The sequence below is a fragment of the Chelon labrosus genome (assembly GCF_963514085.1).
Source record: "Chelon labrosus genome assembly, chromosome: 6".
Lineage (NCBI taxonomy): Eukaryota > Metazoa > Chordata > Actinopteri > Mugiliformes > Mugilidae > Chelon > Chelon labrosus.
Window position 1 is genome coordinate 29,565,740 of NC_140342.1, and position 11,166 is coordinate 29,576,905.

An 11,166-nucleotide genomic window follows, 5' to 3' on the forward strand; every position below is an offset into this window, starting at 1 on the left:
CCTGGTTTACTGGGCACGGCCAGCCAGGAGGAGACCCAGAAGTTTTGAGACATTTTTATGAAGAAATCTAGAAAACTCTGAAGCCCGCAAAAACTTTTAAGCAGCTGTTTATCTCAATACACAACATAGATACCTTCAACTGATGTTTCCTCTAAGACAAAATACTTTGATTGAAACACTCCCCTGACTAACAGGTCCAACTACATTTATCAGAGGAGTTCTGGTAAAGCGCCGCCCCCTCACTTGATTTATCTGAGACAAACCAGGAAACAGTTTATTATTGTGTGAGACCAAAGAGAGACACAGACGATCAGATTCACCTTCAGACCAAACTAACACCTTCCTCTGAGTGAGTCCAGCTACAGGAGAGAAAAGTGGAAAACTACAACACTGCTGCTTCAAGCTGCTGACTCTCCACATACTGAAGGTGAGTTTGACCAAAAACAGGACTCAAAGTCAAAGGAAGTTTCAGGGAAGTTAGTAGAAGATGGAGGAGAGCCATGACTGACTGGACTTTGTGTCTGCTGTGTTTCAGCTTCACTCAGAGACTAAATGGCTTCCAGATCAGAGGAGGATCTCTGCTGCCCGGTCTGTCAGGACGTCTTCAGAGATCCTGTTATTCTGTCATGTAGCCACAGCTTCTGTAAAGTCTGTCTGAAGAACTGGTGGAGAGAGAAACCAACACACCAGTGTCCAGTTTGTATGAGAAGATCTTCAAGAGATGATCCACCTTTAAACTTGGTGTTGAGGAACCTGTGTGAGTCCTTCTTACAGGAAAGAGATCAGAGATCTTCAGAGTCTCTCTGCAGTCTGCACTCTGAGAAACTCAGACTCTTCTGTCTGGACCATCAGCAGCCAGTGTGTCTCGTCTGCAGAGATTCAGAAAAACACTTCAACCACAGATTCAGACCCATCGATGAAGCTGCACGACAGCACAAGAAGAACCTTCAGGAAACTCTGGAGCCCTTAAAGGAGAAGCTAAAGGTTTGTGAAGAAGTTAAAGTGAAGTTTGATGAAACAGAAAAACACATCAAGGTCCAGGCCCGACACACAGAGAGGCAGATTAAGGAGCAGTTCAAGAAGCTTCACCAGTTTCTAGCAGAGGAAGAGGAGGCCAGGATGGCTGCACTGAGGGAGGAAGAGGAGCAGAAGAGTCAGATGATGAAGGAGAAGATGGAGACTCTGAGCCGGGAGATAGCAGCTCTTTCAGACACAGTCAGAGCCACAGAGGAGGAGCTGAGAGCTGAAGACGTCTCATTCCTGAACAACTACAAGGCTGCAGTGGAAAGAGTCCAGCGCTGCCCCCTGCTGGATGATCCACAGCTGCCCTCAGGAGCTCTGATAGACCAGGCCAAACATCTGGGCAACCTGACCTTCAACATCTGGAACAACATGAAGGACATGGTCTCCTACACTCCTGTCATTCTGGATCCAAACACGGCATATCCAAAACTGATCCTGTCTGAAGATCTGACCAGTGTGAGACGAGGAGATGAACAACATCTTCCTGATAATCCAGAGAGGTTTGATTCTTACTGGTCTGTCCTGGGCTCTGAGGGCTTTAACTCAGGGACTCACAGCTGGGATGTTGATGTTGGAGATAACACAGGATGGGTACTGGGTGTGTTAGCAGAATCTGTCCAGAGGAAGGGCGAGATAAAGTCTGGATTCTGGGGAATATGGTTCAATGAAGGTAAATACTTCGCAGATTCACCACCAGATCCTCCCACTGATCTTTCAATAAAGAAAAAGTTCCACAGGATCAGAGTGAATCTTGACTGGAACAGAGGAAATCTGTCGTTCTCTGATCTTGATACTAACGAACACATGAAAACCTTCAGACACACTTTCACTGAGAGGATGTTTCCATACATTGACACTGTGGACAAAGTCCCAGTGAAGATATTACCAGTGAATCAGATCAGTTAGAGATAAACAGGATGATTATAAATGTGTATTGGGCTGTATTGTGATCATAAAAATTGTTGTTGTGTCGACATGAATGTTAAAGAAGAACAAGATGAATGTTTTTAAACTCAAAAAAATATATCAAAACTATAAAGTATAAATAAAGTAAACCAATTTAAGATAGGCTAAGATACACTAAAATAAAATAACTTAATCCAATCTAAAGTAAATTAAGGTATAGTAAAGTAAACTAAGCCGAGGGCATCCTAGCTAAGCTAAGCTAAACTGTTTCACATAGTTATTAATGTCTCACCTGTTCCCCCTCTGTGCAGGATGGGTGGAGGGGGCGGAGTCAGAGGACAGGTAGAACTGTGGTCTGATTGAAAACATAAATAAATACAACAATTCTCATCTATGGGCATGAACAGTTGTTGAAAAAATGGGATGAGGGGATTGCTTTCACAGCTCAACAGAATAAATAAATAAACGGGTCAATAAATATAAAGATGAAATGTCTTCTTTTTCTTCCTCTTCTTTTTCTTCATCATTTGAACTGGCTCCAGCTGCTTCTTTTATTCTTGTGAACTATGATCATAAAGTTTTCTTGTGTTTAAACTTCTGTTCAGTCTGTAAATGTTGTGATCTTTAATAAACAACCTAAGCTCCTCCTCCTGGTTCATCTTCTGTCTTTCATCAGTTTTCTCAATTCAGTGGCTGCAAGTTGTAACTCAGAGTTTGTCCACATGGAGGCGGTGATGCTCTGAGAGAGAGATTGTTGAATGCTGAGGAAAAATCAACAAACAGTAGTCTGGCTAAAGAGTCGAGTCCAGATGTTTGTGGATACTGTCCATGATGAATGTCTTTGGAATGGGTCAATCAGGGGGTGTGTTGATCTGATGATGTGGTGTTTAATGATCCTCTCCATGGCTTTCATCACGAGGGAGGTGAGAGCTACTTTTTGGGGGTGGGGGTGGGAGGGTGTGGAGTGTTTCCAAAGATAGAGGAAGGTGCTCCTGTCCATGGAGCTCTGGAACAAGGTCTGAAACATGCCCCCTAGTTGATGAGCGCAATGCCTCAGGACCCGACAACTGATGTTATCAGAGCCAGGTGAGCTACTCTGTCTGGTTCCCCTGAGGGCTCTCACCACGTCCTGTGTGTTGAAGGTGAACGCAGAGCCGCCAGGGTTGAGGACCACGAGATTGGAGGACAGGAGCTCTGTGCCAGAGAAAAGAAACTAGAGGACAGGAGCTCTGTGCCAGAGAAAAGAGATTAGAGGACAGGAGCTCTGTGCCAGAGAAAACAAGTTAGAGGACATGAGCTCTGTGCCAGAGAAAAGAGATTAGAGGACAGGAGCTCTGTGCCAGAGAAAACAAGTTAGAGGACAGGAGCTCTGTGCCAGAGAAAAGAAACTAGAGGACAGGAGCTCTGTGCCAGAGAAAAGAAACTAGAGGACATGAGCTCTGTGCCAGAGAAAAGAGATTAGAGGACAGGAGCTCTGTGCCAGAGAAAACAAGTTAGAGGACAGGAGCTCTATGCCAGAGAAAAGAGGTTAGAGGACAGGAGCTCTGTGCTGGAGAAAAGAAATTGGAGGACAGGAGCTCTGCGCCAGAGAAAACAAGTTAGAGGACAGGAGCTCTGTGACAGAGAAAAGAGATTAGAGGACAGGAGCTCTGTGCCAGAAAAAGGAAGTAGAGGACAGGAACTCTTTTCCAGAGAAAAGAGGTTAGAGGACAGGAGCTCTGTGCCAGAGAAAGCAAGTTAGAGGACAGGAGCTCTGTGCCAGAGAAAATAAACTAGAGGACAGGAGCTCTGTGCCAGATAAAAGAAGTTAGAGGACAGGAACTCTATGCCAGAGAAAAGAAACTAGAGGACAGGAGCTCTGTGTCAGAGAAAAGAAATTAGAGGACATGAGCTCTGTGCCGGAGAAAAGAAATTGGAGGACAGGGGCTCTGCGCCAGAGAAAACAAGTTAGAGGACAGGAGCTCTGTGCCAGAGAAAAGAAACTAGAGGACAGGAGCTCTGTGCCAGAGAAAAGAGATTAGAGGACATGAGCTCTGTGTCAGAGAAAAGAAATTAGAGGACATGAGCTCTGTGTCAGAGAAAAGAAATTAGAGGACATGAGCTCTGTGCCGGAGAAAAGAATTTAGAGGACAGGAGCTCTGTGCCAGAGAAAAGAAACTCGAGGACAGGAGCTCTGTGTCAGAGAAAAGAAATTAGAGGACATGAGCTATGTGCCGGAGGAAAGAAGTCAGATAGAATAGAGTAGAAGACAGGTGCTCAGTGCACCATCCCCCAGCAGCCTTGGCCTATTGCAGCATAACTAAGTTATCATTCATTCCACCTCCAACTATCAGCTTTATCAAAAAGGAAAGTCTAAAGCCAGACCTTAAAAGTAGAGAGGGTGTGGTGTAGATCGTATCTCCTCAAGTTGGATGGTGTTGTCTGTCTCCAATCTGGTGTAAAAGGAGTTGAGGTCGTCAGGGAGGGATGTGGGTCTGCAGCCTTCCACCTGGATGGTTCTGGGGATGGTAGCAACAGTGTTAGTGGAGACCATGGTTTTGAGGTTCTGCCAAGCTGAGTGTAGGTTCCCTCTGATGAATTTCAGCTCCACTTTATTCTTGTACTTTGTTCTTCATGGCCTGTTTGACCTCTGTGTTGATCTCCTTCTGTTCCAGTTCAGAGCCAATGAAGAAAATCCTCTTTTTCATGTCCAGGATCTCCTTGTTGTTGGGGTAGATGGTGACTGTTTTAGATGGGATGATGTGGTCGACACAGAAGGAGATGTATGATGAAACAGTGTCTACTTGCTCGTTGTTGTTGTTGGAGGGGGAGAGAAGGCTGTCCCAGTCTGTAGATTCAAAGCATCCTTGAAGAGTTTGAATACTTTCCACTGTTTGATGTTCTTGATAACCTTCTTCACCCTCCTGATGACTGGTGTGGTGATAGGCAGATCCCAGAGGGGGGAGGGGTAGAGCTCTATATGTGTCTGGTACAGAACCATAACATCTGTCCAGAGTCTTCCCTGACAAGTGGTGCATGTGATGTATTGATGGAGACCTTTGAGAGACTTGTCTGGAGAGCAGTGGTTGAAGTCTCCCAGGATGAACTTCCAGTGATAACTGTTCTAGTTTGTTCAGATTGCTGGTGATGTGCTCAGTCGCTGTAGCTGCGTTGGCTCTGGATTGAACATAAACCAGAATGAAAGTTGTGGGAATTCTTTGGGCAAGTAGAACGATTTAAGGGAAACAGTCAGGAGTTCCATGTCTGTGATTCACAGTCCCTCCCTCACCACGACCATGGAGCATAAGCTAGTGTTTACATGTAGACACACACCACTGCCATGTTGTTTCCCAGTGAGTTCACTGTCCCTATCCAGACGGAGTGGTGGGGCAAAGCCATCACTGTTCCCCTCCACAGGAGTGGTCCACCAACTTCTAAGCAGCTAAAGGCCTCTCTCTCACTGGCTAATGTTAATGTTGATGAATCCACTGAACAACCATGGTGTGATGGACAAAGACACTGCTCTCCAAGAAGAACATTTCTAAACACCATGTGGACAAGACAGAATATCCAACAAAGGTTAAAAAAAAAGGCAACTGGACTTGTAGCTTTTTAGAGAAGACGTTTCACCACTCATCCGAGTAGCTTCTTCAGTTCTAGGGGACTGGTGGGAAGTCTGAGGTTTAAATAGGAACAAGACAGAAGACAGAAGACTATTGGGACAATGTTTAGTGGACAGATGAGACCAAAGTAGAATAGTTTGGTTTAAATGAGAGGCATCATGTTTGGAGATGGTTTGGAATGGTTTGTTTGAAGAGTTTCAGTCAGGTTTCAGAGTTCATCATAGTGCAGAATACAGAAACTGCTCTAATTAAATCTAGAATAGAATTTAAAATCCACCTCCTTACATACAAGGCCCTTAAAGGCCTAGCTCCATCATATCTTAAAGACCTCATTGTACCAGATCATCTCAACAGATCACTTCCATCTCAAAATGCAGGCCTACTTGTAGTTCCTAGAGTTTCAAAAAGTAGAATGGGAGGTAGAGCCTTCAGCTATCAGGCTCCTCTCCTGTGGAACCAGCTCCCAGTTTGGGTTCAGGAGGCAGACACCCTCTCTACTTTTAAGGTCTAGGCTGCTGGATGCACTGAGCACATGTCCTCTACTCTTTTCTCTCTGGCACTGAGCACTTGTTCTCTAATTCTTCTCTATTACTAGTCATGCAATTCTGTGCTACTACTGCATAGCATGTTGCCTGCTGTGTGCTCATTGTCTACTTTTTGTGTGAAAATGTTTTGAGACATTTTTATGAAGTACAAAACTCTGAAAACTCTGACGCAAAAAACCTTGAAGCAGCTTTGTTTATATCAAAACACAACTAAACGCCATCAGCTAATGATTAAACCCGTTGGACTGAAACACTTCCCTGACCAACAGGTCAAAGTTCTACATTCATGACAGGAGTTCTGGTAAAGCTCCGCCCCCTCAAGTGATTTACCTGGACAAACCAGGAAACAGTTTATTATTGTGTGAGACTAAAGAGAGACACAGATGATCAGATTCACCTTCAGACCAAACTAACACCTTCCTCTGAGTGAGTCCAGCTACAGGAGAGAAAAGTGGAAAACTACAACACTGCTGCTTCAAGCTGCTGACTCTCCACATACTGAAGGTGAGTTTGACCAAAAACAGGACTCAAAGTCAAAGGAAGTTTCAGGGAAATTAGTAGAAGATGGAGGAGAGCCATGACTGACTGTACTTTGTGTCTGCTGTGTTTCAGCTCCACTCAGAGACTAAATGGCTTCCAGATTAGAGGAGAATCTCTGCTGTCCGGTCTGTCAGGACGTCTTCAGAGATCCTGTTGTTCTGTCATGTAGCCACAGCTTCTGTAAAGTCTGTCTGAAGAACTGGTGGAGAGAGAATCCAACACACCAGTGTCCAGTTTGTATGAGAAGATTTTCAAGAGATGATCCACCTTTAAACTTGGTGTTGAGGAACCTGTGTGAGTCCTTCTTACAGGGGAGAGATCAGAGATCTCCAGAGTCTCTCTGCAGTCTGCATTCTGAGAAACTCAAATTCTTCTGTCTGGACCATCAGCAGCCAGTGTGTCTCGTCTGCAGAGATTCAAAAAAACACTCCAACCACAGATTCAGTCCCATTGATGAAGCTGCAACAGAACTCAAGAAGAACCTTCAGGAAACTCTGGAGCCCTTAAAGGAGAAGTTAAAGGTTTGTGAGGAAGTTAAAGTAAAGTTTGATGAAACAGAAAAACACATCAAGGTCCAGGCCCGACACACAGAGAGGCAGATTAAAGAGCAGTTCAAGAAGCTTCACCAGTTTCTAGCAGAGGAAGAGGAGGCCAGGATGGCTGCACTGAGGGAGGAAGAGGAGCAGAAGAGTCAGATGATGAAGGAGAAGATGGAGACTCTGAGCAGAGAGATAGCAGCTCTTTCAGACACAGTCAGAGCCACAGAGGAGGAGCTGAGAGCTGAAGACGTCTCATTCCTGAACAACTACAAGGCTGCAGTGGAAAGAGTCCAGCGCTGCCCCCTGCTGGATGATCCACAGCTGCCCTCAGGAGCTCTGATAGACCAGGCCAAACATCTGGGCAACCTGACCTTCAACATCTGGAACAACATGAAGGACATGGTCTCCTACACTCCTGTCATTCTGGATCCAAACAATACTTATCCAAGACTGATCCTGTCTGATGATCTGACCACTGTGAGAGGAGGAGTTAAACAACATCTTCCTGATAATCCAGAGAGGTTTGATTCTTACTGGTCTGTCCTGGGCTCTGAGGGCTTTAACTCAGGGACTCACAGCTGGGATGTTGAGGTTGGAGATAACCCATGGTGGGTACTGGGTGTGTTAGCAGAGTCTGTCCAGAGGAAGGGAAGCACAGAGTCTGGATTGTCGACAATAAGGTTCCATAAAGGTAAATACTCAACACATTCAGCACCAGATCCTTCCATTTATCTCCCAGTAAAGAAGAAGCTCCAGAGGATCAGAGTGAATCTGGACTGGAACAGAGGAAATCTGTCGTTCTCTGATCTTGATACTAACGAACACATACACACCTTCAGACACACTTTCACTGAGAGGATGTTTCCATTTATTTTCAATGGGGATACACTCCCAGTGAAGATATTACCAGTGAATCAGATCAGTTAGAGATAAACAGGATCATTATAGATGTGTACTGGGCTGTATTGTGATCATAAAAATTGTTGTTTTGTCGACATAAATGTTAAAGAAGAACAAGATGAATGTTTGACCTTAATCCTCAACTCTGATGAGATTAACTGGTGTTAAAATAAACAGAATAAATAAATAAACTGGTCAATCAATAGAAAGATGAGATGTCTTCTCCTTCTTCTCATCAGGCTGGAGCTTATATTCTTGTGAATTATTATCATAAAGTTTTCTTGTGTTTAAACTTCCGTTCAGGCTGTAAATGTTGTGATCTTGAATTTAAATATAAATGTTGTGATCTTGAATTTAAATGTAAATGTTGTGATCTTTAATAAATGATAACAACCTAAGCTCCTCCTCCTGATTCATCTTCTGTCTTTCATCAGATTTCTAGATTCAGTAGCTGCAAGTTGTCACCACAAACTGTCTCCATACTCTATATTACAGTTTAATTTATCCCTATCTTTCATATTGTAATATAGTTTGGGCAAGTACTTTTCCTAGTACGCTCAACAAAATCTTGGTCCTCCAGAAACGTTTTGTTAGAATTGCAACTCGAACTGAGTCACACACTCCATCTGCTCCTTTATTTCAAAAACTACAAATTCTTACTATTTTTAACATCAATATTTTTGAAATATGTGTCTTTATGTATAACATACATTCAAGTGAAGGGAATATTCCTGAGCATTTCAAGACATATTTTAAATCAAATTCACAGGTCCATTCCTACTCAACTCGTCAATCGTCAGATCTTCATCTTCCTAAATTTCTTACTTGCAGAGGTCAATTTTCAATAAGATTTAGGGGTACTAAATTGTGGAATGACTTTTCCCATTTGGCAAAAAACTGTTCCTCTATAAAACTCTACAAAAGACACTTAAAAGATTATTTAACGGTTGTTTTGTAATTTGCTTTTCTTCATATGTTGTTGTTCATGTCTCTGTGTTTTATCTTTGACTCACTTATGCTCAAGGAATCAATAATTTAGGGGTATAAACCAATATTTCCCTCATGGAGACACACACATACATACACATCGCACACATCACACACTAACCCTAACCCTAACCCTAACCCTAACCCTAACCCTTGTATGTTAATTTTGTGTTCTCTTTTAAATATTGTAAAATTTTAACATTACTTAGGTAGAGGCTTCAAATAAGCCCATTAGGCTTTCTGCTTCTTCCTGCACTGTGTGTTACTTTTTTTATTCTTTGTCAATCTTGTATTTTTTTCTTTTAAACTGTGCAAAAATAAAAATCTAAAAAATCTAAAAGTTGTAACTCAGAGTTTGTCCACATGGAGGCGGTGATGCTCTGAGAGATTAGATATGAAATCACTTCTCCAGTTTAAACTGAACTTTCAACAACAGCTTCGACTAGTTCTGACCACAGTGGCTCTAAGAATAAAGAACAAAGAGAATAAAAAAAAGAATAAAAGCTGTTGATCCTTTGGAGACACTTAGAGGTGATGCTGGGAAACTGTCATCAATGTGAAAACTATTAGTCCGACCGGTCGACCCTGAGCAGAGCCATGCCAGCCGTGTGGGGCGGAGTTACCCTCATGTCAGCCAGGTATATCAAATACCAACAATGCATCTGAACAGGTCAACATTAAAGAGCAATCTGCAGTGGGAGACGGTTCTCTGAATGTAATCAGAGCTATGGACTGGACACACATTGATATAAAAGAACCATCACATGATGAATTAGTAAATGTCAACGGGAAACATGTTCATTCATTAATGTACAGATCAGATGTGATGCACAAATGCAATTAACCAACATTGTGGTGCGTGGAGGACAGCTGTCAAAGAAGACATGTTTGTCTCCACTCCAGTGAGTAGCGTCTCCAGTTCTCTTTCTGTGAAGTTCTTCTTTTTTCCGTCTTATTCATTCTTATGTTTTCATTTTCTGATCGTGCAGAGAGGGGAATCTCAGGTGGAGGGTCAATTTAAATATAATTTGTGTGACGGCCTCCAGGGCTGGCCTCAGGTTGTGGGTTGGGAGATTGTTCTTCTCTGTGTTGTAGGAGCCTGGGAGGTGGAGCGACAGTCTTGTCACAGATGCAGCACACCTGAGGAAGCTGCAGTGGGAGACCATAAAGCAGGCCATGGCTCACTTCTCTCTCTCTCTCTCACCTGGCTGACCACCTGACTGCTCTCTTGTTTGTATTTGTTGTTGCATTCTCATACACTGCTCCATTCACTCACACGCTCCAACATAGCATGCACACTGATATGCAGACAGACACACCACTATTTACCTATTGTGCTTCATTAAATTCAGATTACTAGTAGACTTTGTGTGGCTTCCCTTTTTTGTCACTGCTGTTTGAGCCAGGTTGTGACATTTGCATATTTAAAAGAGGGCGTGGACAGGGAGGGGTCAGGTACAACATGTACTTCAAGGAAATGTGCTTCTAGATCTGAGCATGCACCACATGTTAGAAGGAAATCCACACAAGTCTTCGTACGTAAGGCCCCTGGTGAGTTCATGTTGTAGTTGCAGTTCCCTCCAGCTGCCACTAGATATCAGTAAAGACTGAGATGAAACAACACTGCATCATTCCAGCATCAGAACCTCATTCCTCCATCAAACATGGGGGTGCTAATGTCCTGGTTTGGGCCTGTTCTGCTGCATCTGGACCAGGACGGCTTGTCCTCATTGATGGACCAATGAATTGTGAATTCTACCAGTGAACTCTAAAAGAAAATGTCAGGACATCTGTCCATGAGCTGAATGTGAAGAGAAACTGGGTCATGCAGCAAGACAACGAGCCCAAGAACACAAGTGGTTCTACAAAAGAACGGTTAAAGAAGAACAAGATGAATGTTTAGGAACGGCCAAGTCAAAGTCCTGACCTTAATCCACTAGAAATGTTGTGGAAGGACCTGAAGCAAGCAGTTGATGTGAGGAAACCCACCAACATCTCAGAACTGAAGTGGTTCTGTTCTGAGGAATGGGCTAAAATTCCTCCAAGCTGCTGTAGACCACTGATCAGCAGTTACCAGAAACATTTAGTGACAAGGAGGTCACAGCAGATACTGGAGAACTCACA

The 11,166-nt window shown here is 43.4% G+C and overlaps 1 protein-coding gene across 1 annotated transcript; it reads left to right on the forward strand.

The window, feature by feature from the left end:
* The first annotated feature begins 280 nt into the window (after positions 1-280).
* On the forward strand, positions 281-8,200 carry LOC311488953 (zinc finger protein RFP-like). The gene is made up of 3 exons (XM_084545822.1): positions 281-427; positions 536-1,920; positions 6,706-8,200. The coding sequence occupies exons 2-3, from the start codon at positions 553-555 to the stop codon at positions 8,080-8,082; spliced, it is 2,745 nt and encodes a 914-aa protein (XP_084401948.1). The 5' UTR covers positions 281-427; positions 536-552; the 3' UTR covers positions 8,083-8,200.
* Positions 8,201-11,166: the final 2,966 nt, after the last annotated feature.